We start from the raw sequence: 17,049 nt of genomic DNA on the forward strand, positions 1-17,049 counted from the left end.
ATTTGGTACTACTTGGACAAGATCTAAATATTAATTATATACAAATACCTGTCCACGTTAGATCTCAAGGAGCATAAATTGGAGCTAAGCAACTCTGGAACCATATCAATCCTCTATAAAACAAGGGATTTAAAAAAAAAACAAAAAAAACCCATTTAGCAATACATACAGTTTTACCTAAATTAGTTAGAGACTTTTTTCACTCTCAAACTGTTACATTAAAATATTTAACAGCAAGAAATTATTTCTAAGCTTTTATTAAACGCCTCTTCCAGCTGACATTAATCTCATCATGAAAAATATAAAATAGCTTTCCAGATTTGAGAGAAAAGGGAACTACACAACTTCAGAGGAAGCTTATTGCTTCAGAGTAGGATCTAGGAGGTGTCAGTTTTTGTAACGGCTTTCTACAGAAGCTCCTATTGAAAAGAAACGATGGTTCATAAGAAATATACTGCAGCAAGCAAGACAAAACAAAAGGAGCTGAATTGGGCACAGACATCTGTGTCATGGAGTCTCTATAGGCTACAAGAGATTCTGCAGTGAGAAAAGCCAATCAGATGTTACTATATTAAATTGCACAGACTAAACAGCTTTCACTATCTTGTTGCCTATTAATGCCACACCTCTGTATTTATTTTAGGATTCCTTATTTGTGCCCAATTGTTCTGCTGTAACTACCAATTGCTGTGTTAGCTCTATTCTGTCTGACTGATGACCTGTAAGTGAAGGGACTGTAACTCTGATCTTTAACAGTGATCTGCAAATTACAATGAGATTAATACTCCAGCATCAGAAGTGTGTAGAATACCTCTCAATCCTGCTACTTGGATCATACAGCATATAGACAACATACTTCTGAAATGAGGTGTTTCTTATTGTGATTTAGAGAGGACTTTTAAAATGATCTATTGTCCTGCTCTGCCAGCTGGCTCCTGATACAATGTGTGTTTACTTTAATACATTAGGAAAATTAAGTGCAGCCTAAAAGCCTCCATTTTGTTCAGGTTGGAGATAATGATATGTCTCCAGCCCCCAAAAATAAAACGTTAGCAACAAAAGCAACAACATCCCACCTAAACAAGAAAGCTCTATGAAAAGAACAATTACTTTTTCACATAAATACACCGTTGTCCCTCTTTTTGCTGACTCTTGGTCCAAAGCGTTTCCTGGTCGAATAAAATGGCTGACATCTGCAATATGTACACCAACCTTTGAAAGAAAGAAAATATGATTTTTAGCATTTCACACTGTATGCATTAGGGCAGTGGTTCTTGAATTATCTTAAGCAGAGTTTCACAATATGAAAGACCCTTTGTGTTGTTCATCTCTCCTCACAACCCCATTTCCCTACAACAACTAGTGCAGTTGTTTACATGAACAAGAAATATTAATTTAATTTCACTTTAAATTGATGTTGACAATAGATACAAAATAAGAGCATGCATCTGTTCTCTAGGTGAGAAACTTTACATTTATTAGGATGGTAACTCTCCTTGCTGCTTGAAGCCCCCACTGCTCTCTTCCCTTTCCAAGCCTCACTGCAATTTGGTTTGGTCTTCCTCTGTGTTTGCTAGCCCTACAATTTTGTTATCTACTATTATCGTCACAAGCTAATGAATACCAAAACACATGATAAAACTAGTTATAAGGTGCAGAAACGTGTTTTTCGAGCAACTTACAAAAAACCCAAACAAATCCCAGCTCCGCAACCTCTGTAAAAATCCCTTAGAATCCTAGACTGGACTATTGGTTTGAATATAAAACATGGAAAATGGGAATAGCAAATACTATGCATGCACATTGTGGTAAAAAATAACTTTTTGAATTTCCTGAAAAACAGGTTTCATTTTTCAATGTTAATATTAACTAGTATTAATGTTTCCACATTTTTTTAAGTAGACCCCAGAGTTCACTAGCGAACAGGACGACCCGTGCTACCTGGATATAAGTACAGCGTTTCAGATAACATGGAAAGCTATATGTATACACACATGTACATGTATCTGCATCATGACCCTCAACCTTCAAAGGGAGACAGGAGACCAAAAGGCTAAGCAGAGCACTAATCACTTCACAGGAGTCCACCTGTATGGTTTTGAATGCAGGATCAGGAACTACTACTACACACTGGAAGTATTAAAAGACTTTATACTGTGCATGTGCAAAACAACTAATTTCAGATGGTCCTATCTTTAATAACGAAAACCAATGTTTTTCATACCTAGCCCTACACTTCAGTGAGGATTAATTCCATGCTAAGTGTGTCAAATTTCGATTTACTGTTTATTTCATCTGTGCAGAATTCAGAACAGCCAAACACAAATGCGCAAAAAAAAGGGGGGGGGGGGACGCAGCAGACATAAAACCTTTGGACAGACAGCACACCTCGAAGATTCCAAGAGCAGGATCACTGGGAAAAGTTATGAGAGAGAACTAGGGATTATAACTAAATCTGTTTTACAGCTCAGAAGTGTCTTCTACTGGCAGCCACTCTAAGGGCTTGTCTCCACTTAAAATGCCACAGATGTGTCGCTGTAGCTGCACTGCTATAGCGTTTTAAGTCTAGATGCTACCAATGCTGACAGGAGGTGTTCTCCCATTCGCATAGGTAATCCACCTCCCTGGGAGATGGTAGCTAGGTTGACACAAGAATTCTTCCACTGACCTAGTGCTGTCTAAATGGGAACGTGGGTCGGCTTAAAGCGTCACTCAGGGATATGGATGTTTCACAACCCTGACTGACAGTTAAATCAACCTCATTTTCTTGCACAGACCAGGCCTACGAGATTTGCTGAAGTAATCTAATACAGCATTTTCTTTAAACACTGACAGTGACATGGCAGATATCACACACATTTCAAATAAAAAAAATAAATCTATTTTTTGTGACTTTATGGGAAAAGTGAAATTTCATCTAAAAATATTTTTTTTAAAATCCCTCGTTCCAACAGTCACATTTCATTTCAACATGCTGACATTAGTGGCTTCACTATCGCAACTGATGAAGACAAAAACATTTTCTAATGCTGCACGTTAAAGACCTCCCATTTCAGTTCCTCCTGCCATTACATTGTTTGAGGAAAAAGAGAGGAAAACAAAAGACAAATAAATGACTTATAGATAGGAAAATAATGGAACAAATACCTCTAGATTTCCATTTTCCAGATCTCTGCAATGTAATGCATCATCAATATCAGTACAGCCTGGAGGATCCACGCTACATACACAAAGATACCTTAAATCTTCTCTAAATTTCATGTCCTGAAATTTTGAACAAGTTTTTTTCAAACATCTTATGGAAACCAAACTACAAAATGTCATTAGAGGAATGTATTTTGGGGGAAGATTTTCAAAAGCACCTAAGTGAGTTAGGAGCACAAGTCACACTGACGTTCTGTTTCAGAAAAGCATCTCTCTCTTATGCAGTTAGGTCAAGGTGCACAAGTACTACAGTGTTAAGAACTATGAGAGAAATGTTGAAAGATTTGCTATTTACCAGCAAACAGAAGAAAAGCTTGTGTCTTTTTTCATGAACTCAGAGTCAGCGTACACTTAGCAAAGAATCAGGAGCCAACAAATACTGATTCTGACACTCAGTCCCTCCGAGGTCAGATCTAGCATTCCTTGGCTCCTGATCTTTGCATGGCCTATCCTGACACTGAGTTCATGAAAATGTTGTGGCTTAGGAGAAGTCATATAACCCCCCTGTCTCCGTTTCCCAGTTTAAAAAAAATTTGCAAATGAATGTGTGTAATGAATGTAAAATGAGAATACTCCTCACCTGCCTCACAGAGGTTATACAAGGGTACCTTACTGTTTGTAAAGCACCTCGATTACAAATGATTATTTTATACATTCTAAAACAGTCATGTCCCAAATTTAAGATAAATTATTGGAGGAAATGTACTTGGAACTCATTAAACAGGAAGTTTACTATTTGGTTTTGTGTATTGAATATGCTTTGAAGATTTAGGAGAGCGGTTGAAGCAACCTAATACAGCATAACTCCTGTGGGTGAAATGAAGGGAGGAGTGAGGTAGAAATAACGTTTTCAAATTGTTGTCCCAAGAGATGGTCGCTTTAGAAAAGTTCTTTACCCCCCTGCCTCCGCTCCCCTCTTTATTCTCCGAGATCCCTTTGCATCAAGACAGAAATTTCATGTCTGGTTTTGGAGGAAGAGGTTATGGCAGCCATTGAGCTCAGTTAAAATTGGTGTTGTCACAGGGAGACTGGCTCCTTTAAGAGGGAGCATGGTCCAGTGCACCCTCTGACTGATTATCTGAGCTGAACTGGGCTTAAGAGAAGGCACCTGAACCTTATAAAGGAAGAAAGTACAGAGACTGCAGAGAGACAGAGAACGATTCCTATAGTGAAGACCCTGAGCTCAACAGAGTTGCTCCAGCTAGGAAGGGCTGAGAATGGCCTGCTAAAGAAGGGAAGAGCCGATGACACTAGGGATGACACTAGGGGTGTTTTGAGACAGTACCTCAGAGAGGAGGAACTGTGCCCAGCTTCAGGCAAGGGGAATATTTGTGTGTGTGCGTGTTTATTTTGAACCATATGGCAAGAAAGCCAGTCCTCAAGGAGGGGTATTACTGAACAGAGAGAGAAAGACTGTGTGGGGCTCTTAAGGAGCCCTGAAGAGGGGAAACAGAGGTAGGGTGCTGCAGGGCCACCTGAGGCCATAAGGGGGCACTCAAGTGGCACCACCCTGTTACATGTGTTTTTAATTTACCTGTTCTGTAATGCTCCATGGCATTTTTGGTAGGAAGTTAAGAACAGCCTGGGAGAAAGGCTGATGGGGAACATCATGTTCAAGAAGAAGAACTTCTGTCTCAGTCTCTTTATCGCCAGCAGTTCCTAAATTCTTTACAAAATGACCCTAAGAAATGAGAGAGAGATTTAAACATCTTGACACAGGTATGTTTGACAATCGAATACTTAATCCAACAGCCTCCTAGGCTGTTACTGAACTAAAGTGTATAGTACACCCCCCGCTCAGCTACTTTCTCATCTTGGAGGTCCATTGTCTTTCTGTGATGCACACATCCCTTAAGAACTGTTCTCTCCCTTCCTGGTCAAAGATATTTAAGTTTTGAGATTCTACCACTCTGTATTTCCCCCTTTGGAACCTCCATTCCCTCTTTATGGTAGAGATGGTATTCTCTCCAGTTATATTCTTTCCACTTTTAAGATTATAATACTCTTTTGCTACTGATTGGGTTTGCCACATTGTTAGAAATATGAAGTTCCTCTTTCACTCTAAAATCTCAATGGGCCACTTTAGATGTTCAAATTTGAGAACTGTGGTCTCAAATATTATTCAGTCATTTAATTATGTTGAGAACTTCCTCAGCACTGCTAAGGTACTCAAAACATTTAACACAAGAAAGTTTTAAGTTACCTATCTTAATACTACTAATAGTTGACCTTTAGATTAAAAATTACTATCCTGCAAAATCAGATATATAATAATGAAATTTTTATTTTAAACTTACATTAGGATATCTGGAATTTCTGGGCCAGCCATCAATAGCAACAATAATTCTTTGTCCCTCTAGTGTGGAAGCTTGTCTGGTTTCTATTCGAATTCGAGGGATTCTGCGATCAGCTGGTGTAAACAAATGCCGTCTCGCCTGTTGAAAGAGAAAAGGAGGAGAAATAATTTTTCCCTCTCCCCTCCACACCTTTTTTTTTTTCCCTAAAAAAAAAAAAAAAAAAAAAAAACCCTTTACAATAAACAGAGTATTTGCTTACCTCTTTTATCTGTGATTTGGAAAGCATGCCACAAAATGGTCTCCAATTTCTTTTTATAATGCCTACTACTCTTCCTGATGGTCTCAACATGTTCTTGTTTATGGAAGACTTTAGCTAGGGTTTAAACACAAACTGCATTTGAATTCACGATTTTAACACAGATAATATAGTAAATAATCTAACATCCTTTAAGGACACACAATTTTATCATTCACTGTAATGGTCATAAACTATATTATGACATCATAAATAGAACCATGCCTGTCTCCTCTCCCCATATCCTTTACACCACTTTTAATGTCTGCAAGGTAACATTAACTGCTTTGATTTAGATGAAACTGGTTTTTACCCTACATTTACAGATATATTATTACATAAGAAGAACACAGGGGAGAAAAAAAGATGCAAAAAGAGTCCAGAGATTCCAAGGCCAGAAAGGATGATGGCGATCATCTTGTCTGACTTCCTGCATAACACAAGCCACAGAATTGCTCCTGAAATAATTCGCAGAGCAGATCTTTTAGAAAAACATCCAATCTTGATTTGAAAATTGTCAGTGATGGACAATCCACCACAACCCTTGGTAAACTGTTCCAATGGTTCATTACTCTCACTGTTAAAAATGTACACCTTATTTCCAACATATGAATTTGTCTAGCTTCAACTTCCAGTCTTTGGATCAGGTTACATCTTTCTCTGCTACATAAAGAGCCCATTATTAAATATTTGTTAAGCTAAATACAATTATCTCTTTAAACCTATCACCATACGGCAGGTTTTCTAATCCTTTAATCATTCTCATAGGTCTTCCTTGAACCCTCTCCAATTTATCAACATCCTTCTTGAATTGTGGGCACCAGAACGAGACACAGTATTCCAGCAGTGGTTACCCAGTGACAAATGTAGAGGTAAAATAACCTCACTGATCCTACTTGAGATTACTGTTTACGCATCTTAGGCTCACATTAGCTCTTTTGGCCACGTCGCCGGTCTGGGAGCTCATGTTCAGCTGATTATTCTCCATGACCCCAAATCTGTTTGTATGAGAGGAATACCCTATTGCTCTGCTGCCCACTCAGCCCCCCTACTCTCCTCCACCCTTGCTTTCCTGTAAACCTCTTAACAAAAGAGCCTGGTCACTTGGATGCGAAGGAGGGGGAGAGCTGTGTGCTAATTTTAAGACAATAATTTAAAAGCCAGGAAATTCAAAGTTAAGACTAACCTTTAATATAACAGGCATTTGACTATATGGAAATTAAGCTGCCCAAACTATCTTAACTCTGCCCCCACAGAAACACCATCTTTCTGTCTCTTTCTGTGAATGGAGTATCACAAATATGCACCACAGAACGTTTGTTTTATAATTGGTTACTTACATACATGACCCCATTAAAGGCTAATGGTTTGTCACCACATTTAATCCTTGCTCTTCTCTTGCAAGTGCTGTAATCTGGGCCAGGTTTGTATGTGAGTATGCACATGTCTATGAGCTATGTCTAATGACTGGCTAATGCATGGAATCAGAAGCCATAATCAAATGAGGCATTCCATATATTCCAGGAGCGGGATCATTTATGGGCAGGGATTGATTGCCCTCAGTGTGCTATTTTTCTAAATAGGAACTTGTAAAGTGCATCTTTTTTTACACATCTGTGCACTTTTAGTACAGCTGTATAACCCTAATAAAGACAGGAGTTGGCAGGACAACTGTGTAATTAAGATTAAGGCATCCAAGTTTTTGTGGTCACTGATAATTTGTAAACAGATGATTTCTTCTTATTTGTAATCAAAAATAAAAGGATGGTAAAGTTTCTGATTTTTCCCAGAAATTACTAAGGGCAGTGTTAAAACAGCTTAAATACCTTTACTATGTATTTCAAAGAAATACAAATATTTGAAAACATGTGAAGTTTAACCTTAAGTGTGAATTTCCTGGTTGTTGTGGGGTTTTTGTTTTAAATAACCAATGACACCTCCCTTAAATTGCTGATAAGTACTCGTAACATTAATGTTATCTTTTCTTTTTTGGTCTCTAAGAATAAAAAGTTAATTTATTGAGAACTTATCAGCCCCTTAAAAACGAAAGAAAAAATACGAGTAGCTGGTAAACTGGAGGATACACCTAGTTTTGAAGAAAACATTTATACAAATCACAATGGGGAAGAGAGTAAGAGAGAAGAAAGTCTGTATTCCCCTTCGGCCTGGCATCTCTTAACACTAGAACTGGATGAAAAAAATGGGACTCATTGCCACAAAATTTCATCCTTTTGGTCAAAACAATAAATATAGGAAATTTTTGGTTAGGCCTATTGAACTCAAGAACTGAAATAGATCTTCTTCCAGGTTGCAAGACAGAGAGGAGAAGACAACACAGGAGCACAAATAGGACTGAATGAGAAACCTGTCATTTATTTCATACAATATTTTCTTTCTCCTCTTCGTTTTCATCATCATCTTCATTTTGTCCCTCATCTTGCAAAACCACAGAAGATGGTGCAACCCACTCGTCTTTTGCCAACAGTTCCACAGCTACAATATCTTCATGAACTGCTCGGTTTAAATTGTTAAGTCCTTGTATAATTATCTGTTTAAGAAAACAATATTTTAGATATTAATTACAAAATTTTACAATAGATCCCTAGAGGCCCTATTGTGTTAGGCACAATACACACACAACAGAAGCAGCAGGCCCTGTCCCGAAGAGCTTACACAGTCTAATATATGAGCTAGTAATAACTTTTTTCCCCCACTCCAGGTCTCTCAGTATTAAAAATACTTTTCTAGGATTCTCACTCCCACTAAATACACTTTTTTCAGATTTGAACCCAGATAACCCTTGAATTTTCCAAGTTTAATCTCATTTTATTTTTTATCTTTTTTTCAACTGATTTAAAATTTAGCGTAAATCTATCAGAAGCTTTATTAAAAACACAAATGTTACCTTTCATATGTTCTCCTTCTGACACTGGTAAACCAAGTGCCAGGTCTGGCCAAGGCTGTAGGTGTTAGCTAAGAATCGACAAACTCATAGTTGGAAACCCAACCAGCATGTTAGAGTTTTTTTCAAAATACTTATTAGTTTTATAAGAATGCATTTAGCGTTTAGACTCTATGAAATGCTTATAAGTTGCTACATGCATTAATCTCACTTGTAATGTCTGTATCCCATGCTATAAGGAAATATGTAAATTACGCTTTATAAATTTGAAAATGTTTGCTCTGAACTTGTGAGTCCAGGCACAGGAATCATCCCCCCAGCCCATTAAAGAGGCCTATCAAAATTAAATGGATCATTAAGAGACATCACAATACAAAGGATTGGTGAACGGCCTTATCACCCCTTGAAAATGCTCCATGCAAGGGAGCTGGCCTCATGGACTGGAAGGCCAAATGTAAAAGATAAAACAGGCTCAAAAAAAAATTGTTCATCTCTCTTTGCTGTTCAAACTCTTACAGGGCCAGAGACACTAAACTAAAGAAGAGCGAGGTGTTACTAAACTCTGGATTTTTGCACAAGACACAGATGTTCTAGTGCTCTCTGTGAGAAACTATGCCCAAGATTTCGTCAAGATTTTTTTTGTGCCTGCTGTTGTGGAACAGAATCAAGCATGTCCATGAAAAATGTGTTCCTATCACTCAGACCATTAAAAGATGGCACAATGCCAGGTTTCCATACCCTTTCAGTAGGTGTGCTGAAACTATTTTTATAGTGAGGGCGCTGAGAGCCATTGAACCAAGCGGTAAATTCTGTATATGATGGAAACCACTTCAAGCCAGGGGTGCATCAGCACCGCCCCCAAGCTCTTAGTTCCAGCATCTATGCCTTTCAGGATGTGATACTACTGGAAGGATGGCTGGGATGATCAAATTATTTTGCTGGAAGACATTTTATTCAGCCTCTGATGACTCTCCCCTTACTCTGAAGGTGCTCACAATGGCTGAGATAGTCATTGATGAGGTCGTAAATACAGTGGAGGCATTCATATACTGAGTTTACCATTTGAAAACCAACATTATTACACTTGTAGAGCTATGTTGGAGGTTTTCCAAGAAGCAGACAACTGGAGAAAAATTGCCACCGACAAAGGGTGCATTTATATCTGCTATCAATAGGGCAAATTATCAAGCAATAGAGATTCCAGGATGATCAAGCCCATCCAAAACTACTTCCCCTACTGGGCATGGATGGGTCTTGGAGGATGGACTGATCACACTGGTGATATGTAAAATACCCTGCACTCCAAAATCAATCCATTGGGTAATCAAATGCTTATGTGCACAGACCAGATGCTCAACACCCTGCAAATGTTTGGCCAACAGCATACCTTGTACAGTTATGCAAATGTGGCACAGACAAGGATCAGTGTGACAGTGCGACAAGCTGTCTAAAGTGGTGCCCTAGACAGAGATGATCCTGATGATGACTTGATGAATAATGTTTTCAGTCCTACATGTCAGGGCTAACTTCCCTATGATTACCAATGACCAATGTCCTTTTTATGTAAGCAACGCATCCCCATGTTAAAGTATAATTAAAAAAAATGTTGATTTTTAAAAATCCTCTCAACTATATATTTACACAATTGTTCTAGGTTTGTTGTGTTTGGTATCTCTGTGTTCATGGGAGAAAGGCCTTTCGAATGATACCCAACTCGACCCATTTCCAATGACATTGTATTATTGAAGTTTCCACCTACCTAAGGACCTGGAGCTAGGAGCTGGTGGAGCAGCAAGTCCCCCCCTGCTACGACACAGAGGGTGACACCACTGAAATTGATTTTTTTTTTTTTTAAACAAAAAAAAAAAAAATCTAAACAAATCAAGTGATACCTCCCTACCTTTCTATCACTAACTTGACCATAGAATGAAATTTTACTACATTATGTTCCCAGATTACTAACTTCAGTAAGTTTCAATGAGTGCTCAAGAAGATAGTAAAATAAAAATGATGTATATTTGAATGTATTCCAGACATATTTCCTTTGTCTTAAAGAAGTGGGACTGTATTAGGCATAGCTATATCAGGCATAGCCTGAGATCCAAAGAAATATTTTTAACACTCCATAATGTGCTTTGCCACTGGGGTTCTTTTAAAGGCTGTAATAACTCCCCTTTCCATGCTTTCACAAAGAACTCCAGACCAATGAAGTTCCTCTTTCATTGGTAAAGCATACATAGTGGACATCGGCCTGGGGAGTATCTGAAGCATTTCCATTAGTCAATAGGGAATCTTTTCACTTCCCATTAACAATGGGTCAAACTAGTGGCAGAGAAAACTGGAGGGGAAAAAATGGCCAAAATAAAATGCACACTGCTCAGAAAAAAAAAGCATACGGTGCTATAAAAAACAAGATCTTGGTGGGAGGAAAACCTGAGTTAAAGACAAATGGGATGACATCAATAGACCACATATAGATAACTAATTGTAGAACATCAAAAACTAAGAGAAAGAGCCTTCATTAAGTAAAAGGAGATTATAGCAACATTTCAGAACATCAAGAGGTCATGTGGCTCATCTACATAAATTCTTAGCAACCCACAAGTTATTCATTAAAACACACTGGATATTTTTCAAAATATGAAATCAAATGCAAAACTCACTTCTTTGTTCTCTTCAGCATCTCCATGAACCCATACTGTAGCTTCAAGATAATTCTCTCTGCTGGCTCTGAAGGTTCCTTGAACGTAGATTCCAGATTTTATGCCTTGCTGTAATTTACTAAGGGGAAGATGCTCTGAAAAAATCATCCTTCCACTTTCTATTTCTTTCTGTTTAAAAAAAAAATTAAAAAATTAAAATTGATAGTTGGTTCATTACATTCATAATTATACTAAAACTAAGCTCATTGACATCAAATTCAGCCTAACAAACTCCAATGCAAAAATAAGTATAATAATTTGTTTAGCAATAGGAGTGTATAAAATATGTAGGCTACTGCTAACAGGAAGTAGATTACTGACTCAAAAGCTTTCATAGCAGTACAAGGACCCTGGAAGCATCACTTTCCTTCGGCCTGAAGCTGCACACCACTGCCACATACTATGTGGATGTCAAGTGCTTTATATTTGGTTCAGAGGTTATCAGGACAGCATCAAGTTTGTATGATGAAAACTAGTTTCCAAGATAATATTCCTCAATGTTCCATTTAACCTCTCACTTGACCCTAAGCTTTTAAAATCGCAACCAAATTAGAGCAATTTAAAACATTCACTAAAACCACAACTTTAACATTCTCACTTTGCTCAATATTTCTCTTAGAGCCATATCAACTCTAATATATTTGGTAAATCAGAAAATATGAATATTTTGTCCCATATTAAATCATCATTAATTATATTAGAAATACCTACACTGTTTATAAAAGTAAATCACATTAACTAAAAAATTTGACAGAAAGTGCTCATGAAAGATACTAAATTAATGTGAGCTCTAATATAATGGAAACAATCAAAAAGACTAAATTGCCTAAACTGGATTGTGGATCAATTTTTCTGTTTACTCCAATTATTCTTGATGTGGATCTACATTTGTTGTTTAATTGAAATTGTTTTCATCGGACACTGAATGAGGAGTTGTCTAATGTAACTGTGACTTCTGCAAGTAATTTGCAGTTATTTTCTAATAACTGCATAAACAATGTATTCAGAGCAGTATTTCCCTTTATTCCTCCAGCAGCTTCTTAAGTAGCAGCAGAACAATACTGTCACAAAACTGTAATAAGTCAAGAATGGCACCTAAAGACAAATATCACTATTTTGCAAACCATTTATATTTCTTTAGAAGAGCTGGAACAAACATAAATAGAAGAAGAAAACATACCCCTTCATCAGATACACAAGCAAGCCGATCTACAAGATCAGGATTAGCTATCAAGCTCTTTATATACTCTTCACCTATAAAAATACACACAAAATTATTTATTTATTTACAAGGTAAGTCTGGATACACTAGGGGGAATTTTACATGTCAGCAATAAATCAAATACTTCATATAAATAAACTTACATGTATAAGCAGTTAACCCCTCTTCCACAGCCTTCTCTTTATTAATTCTGTCATTTGTTAGCAAAATAACTTGTATTGTCTCCTCATTGTTCATTTTCTTCAGGTGTTCATCGTACCATTTTACTGCTACTCGGATGGCTCTATCATTGCGGTCATTAGAAGATTCTCCTTGCTCTTGTTCTATATAAGTTTCTCTGAAAACAATAGAAAATCCTAAAACAAAGTTAAGAGTGTGATGCTACTAAGACTGGTGTTTAAATAGATCTAACAATCTAAAAGATGGGGGGGGGATAAGGAAAAATAGTGAGAAAATTCTATTTTCAACATAGAATTTATTACTGAAGATTAGGGAGGACCATGAGACATTCCAGAGGGACTTAATCTAGTTAACTGAGCAACACAATGACAGGTAAGATTGAGCACAGAAAAGGACAAACAATACACTCCAGAAACAACAGAAACTACTTGTATGCACAAACAAGTCAAAATTAGTTATAACCTTCTGTGATAGAGTGTACAGACCCCACACCAAGACCACGAAAAAAGGAAGGGCTGGAACAGCACTGGGCCAGGAAAACTTTGCCCTCGGGCACTAGTACCTACCATGCTCCTGGGGAAAGAACCAATATAAAGAGAACTCCAGCAAGGGTGGGGGAAGAGAGAGAGAGAGAAGCACTGTTCTACAGCAGTAGAAGAAGCAGCCCCATATCCCCTCACCTTCGACAATACCAAAGGAGAGAGAACTGCATGCAGGAACACCAGAGAGTCACCTGCATTGGCCCCTAGACTGGGGAGGGGAGGGGGAGAAGGGGGGAATGAAGCCAAGGAGATTAATTTAACAGCAGGCGTGCCCCAAATGGAGACATCAGGTATGGCATGACGTGGCCCAGGAGAAGGTGATTGGGAGGTGGGTCAAACTTAGACCATCCTAGACACTTTCAGGGTCCTGGACTGGGACCTGGTGAAGCAGGAAGGCCCAGGTCTGCCTCCCTCCCAGACTCCCTTCCCCCAGCCCTAGGTCAGGCTGGACAAGGGGTTACCAGCAAGGAAGCAGACCTAGCTGACACCCATCCAGGACCCACTGAACTGAAAGAGAAACTAGAGTTGGAGGACCAGACTACTAGGCTTGTTGACCAGTACACCTTCCCTGAGACAGACTTTTGTCACTGTCAATGTCTAGATGAGATTATTGGCTCAATATGTATGTATTTAGTGTTTCAGTCACCTCATTTAAAAAATAAACCCACATAGCAGATATAGAAAAGAGCTTTAAGACGGGAAATAAAACTTATCAGAGAAATTGGAAGTGAGTTCTACATGAAGACATTAAAAATACTAGAATTATTTATTTTGGAAATGTTTGGGGAATGAGAGGAGATGGGTTTGCAAAATGGACCGGTACTCAGGAGATCCTTCAGTTCCCAGCTCTGCTGGATCTTTTGTGTGACCCTGGATAAGTTGTTTAATATATCGGGTCCTCCGAATGGGAATAATAATATTTTCTTTGTCCTAACTTTTGTTAGTCACACCTTGGGGCAAGGGCAGTCTCTTACTATGTTTGTACAGTGCTTAGCAAAACAGGGTCTTCATCTTGCCTGAGGCCCTTTGGGTACTACCATAATACAAAATGATTTATACACTTCCATTATGTTTGGCATGACCATTATTCATTTCCTATAGCAGGAGAGTAAGATGGCACATATAATTACTTCTTTTTGTTTGTCTTAAACTTTGTGCAATTTATTGTATCTTTTAAATGTGAGGTATGAATACCTCTGGAACTCAACACTACATTACATTATTGAGTCAAGTTGCTTAGGAAGATTCAGGCTTGGTCTACAATAAAGTTAGGTTGACATAAGGTAGTTTACGTCGACCTAATTATATCAGTATCTACACTACAATACTGCTTCCACCAAAGTAAGTGGCCCGCTACACCAACATACTAAATCCACCTCCATGAGACGAGTAGTGCTTATTTCGTTGTAGTTAGGTCGACACAGTGTCTGTGGAGACACTGCATTACTTACAGCGGCTCTTGGCTGTCAGTCCCAAGTCGGGCTGACAGCTGGGAGCCCTCCCGCTGCCCGACAATGCCACTTCCGGACTGTTAGCCCCAGCAGCAGGGCTCACAGTGGAAGCCCCCCATGCCCAGAGCTGACAACCCTGCTGTGAGCCTGCCCAGGGCTCAACTTCACAGCAGGGATCCTATCAGCAGTGAAACTGACATTCTTGTCAGTGTCATGGCTGTAATAACTTCATATCATGTCTCTGGCTCCAGCTATCAGACCCAGAGCAGGCAGGGTTCCAGCTGTGAGAGGCAGAGGTGAGGGGGCTCCAGCTGTGAGCCCCCTGTGGGCTGACAGCCAGTTGAAGAGTGAAAGAATAGTTGCCATGAAACTGACAAGGATGTTAATTTCACTGTTGGCAGGCTCCCTGCTGTGAAAATGAGCCCTGTGCAGGCTGGACCTGGGTTGGGCAGCTCACAACTGTGAGCCCAGCACCTGGCTGAGAGTTCCGGCTGTCAGTACAGGGGCTGGGGAGGCCTGAGCTGTGAGCCTAGTGTCCAGCTGACAACTGGGGGGGAGGGGCAGCTGTGAGCCCCATGCCTACAGCTGAAGCTGTCAGCATCCCACAATGCCCCACTTCAGTTGGTGGAAGCACTCCTGGTGAGAACATGCACCAGGGACAGAAGGAGCAAGTGTGGACATGAACCACCACTTCAATTACTGTCATGGCTATAAGTCAACTTAACTTAAGTCAACTTAATTTTGTAGTGTAGACAAGCCTCAGAAGAGTTAGGGGCTTGATCCAAAGCCTACTGAAGTCAAAGGAAGTATTTCCATTGATTTCAGTTAGCTTTGGATCAGGCCCTTGATGACTGTGATTAACAGCAATTTATGTTTATACATGATCTTTTACCCAGATGGACCTCAAAATGCTTTACAAAAATGATAACACTTGTGAGGCTCACTTTTACACACTAGTGAAATGCAATCACCACAGGAGTGAAATGTGGTAACTGTTTAACAGAACACAGTAACAACAACAGAAGAGTTACAAATCTTGTATGCTTCTTGGCAGTAGCAAACCACCAGAAGTAGGCCTTCACAAGCTGAAATTCTCCAAAGATTTAACACAGCACAATTGTCAGGTGCACTACTTTGTGTGTGGAATGAAGGTTTGCCTTCTTTGGAGAAATTTACTAAAAGCCACCTCTGAAGATAGGATACTGACCTAGATATGTCAGAGATCTGTTCCAGTAAAAGCAATTTCCACACCAACAAATCAAAACATGCATGCAATTAAGAAAAAATAGCAAAGAAATCCAATTTTTGATTCAAGTTGCTATTACATTACTTAATAAAACACAAAACATTTTAAATCACAAGTCTTTTGTAATAGTGCTGAAAAATTTAGGTTTGGGACAAGTATGCAGAAGTGAGTCAATGCAGCAGGAGAAAGTGGTTTGAGGCAGGCAGCTACACCCTACCTCCAGTAAAACAAGAACAGCTATAACACAGGAAAATCATGCATGAAGCTTTTCACATACTGATCCAGAGTAGGAGACCAATCCAATTACCAAGAAACCAATTCCTCTGATTATTGGAAACAAATGCATGATCTGAAAACCCTTAACTTCATTAGTTCCTAAATTAAAAAAGTTATTGTTTTTCTAAATGCAAAATCATTTTTCATGGAATGTGGATATTTTGAGATAAATGTATTTTGGAGCATCTGAAGGCATTTGACTTTCAGCCATATTCCTTTTTAAGCACCTGAAACATACAATGGTCTCACAACTGGCCACCTTAAAACTGTACCATTTCACGTCTGTTGTTGAAACTGCAAACCACTTGAATTTTACTACTATAGTTACCACACTATCATCATCACTACCCAAAAACATGTCAGTTGTATCCCAGTTACCTGTGTAGTACATTCTGAAGTTTACTGTACCCCAAGCTATACCTTACCGATGATGTTCATTAGTGAAGGTATAGAAATGTTTTTCAGGTTTGGCAATCACATCTCTAATTCGCTTGTACACCGGTGCACTCCGTTTCCTCACTTCTTGTAAAACTGTCTGAAGCATGATTACATTTGTAATAACGGGATCTTCAAGTATATCAATCTATGAAACAAAAAAGAATCCAAGTTATTGCTTATTTGCCTCGGATAACAGAGCTTGAAATGACCTGACCCTGGCAAGATAATACAAATGATGATATGTCCAAACTTGCCCTACCCCTGGCTGCTATCGAGTGGGAAGGAGCTATAATT

At 38.8% G+C, this 17,049-nt stretch overlaps 1 protein-coding gene across 1 annotated transcript in view; it reads right to left on the reverse strand.

Moving 5' to 3' along the window:
• The window catches only part of DIS3 (DIS3 homolog, exosome endoribonuclease and 3'-5' exoribonuclease), a 29,161-nt gene that overhangs the window by 11,090 nt on the left and 1,022 nt on the right, over positions 1 to 17,049 (reverse strand). Inside the window, exons 2-12 of the mRNA XM_067563225.1 lie at positions 16,743 to 16,900; positions 12,766 to 12,959; positions 12,581 to 12,654; positions 11,362 to 11,529; positions 8,180 to 8,344; positions 5,761 to 5,874; positions 5,502 to 5,639; positions 4,739 to 4,885; positions 3,148 to 3,264; positions 1,111 to 1,212; positions 49 to 113 (exon numbers count right to left, since the gene is read on the reverse strand). Of these exons, the coding sequence (XP_067419326.1) occupies positions 49 to 113; positions 1,111 to 1,212; positions 3,148 to 3,264; positions 4,739 to 4,885; positions 5,502 to 5,639; positions 5,761 to 5,874; positions 8,180 to 8,344; positions 11,362 to 11,529; positions 12,581 to 12,654; positions 12,766 to 12,959; positions 16,743 to 16,900 (1,442 nt within the window). The remainder of the gene's footprint in view (positions 1 to 48; positions 114 to 1,110; positions 1,213 to 3,147; positions 3,265 to 4,738; positions 4,886 to 5,501; positions 5,640 to 5,760; positions 5,875 to 8,179; positions 8,345 to 11,361; positions 11,530 to 12,580; positions 12,655 to 12,765; positions 12,960 to 16,742; positions 16,901 to 17,049) is intronic.

This window comes from Emydura macquarii, unplaced genomic scaffold, assembly GCF_026122565.2.
Source record: "Emydura macquarii macquarii isolate MOO-44397 ecotype Brisbane River unplaced genomic scaffold, CSIRO-AGI_Emac_v2 contig_2473, whole genome shotgun sequence".
NCBI classification, from domain to species: domain Eukaryota; kingdom Metazoa; phylum Chordata; order Testudines; family Chelidae; genus Emydura; species Emydura macquarii.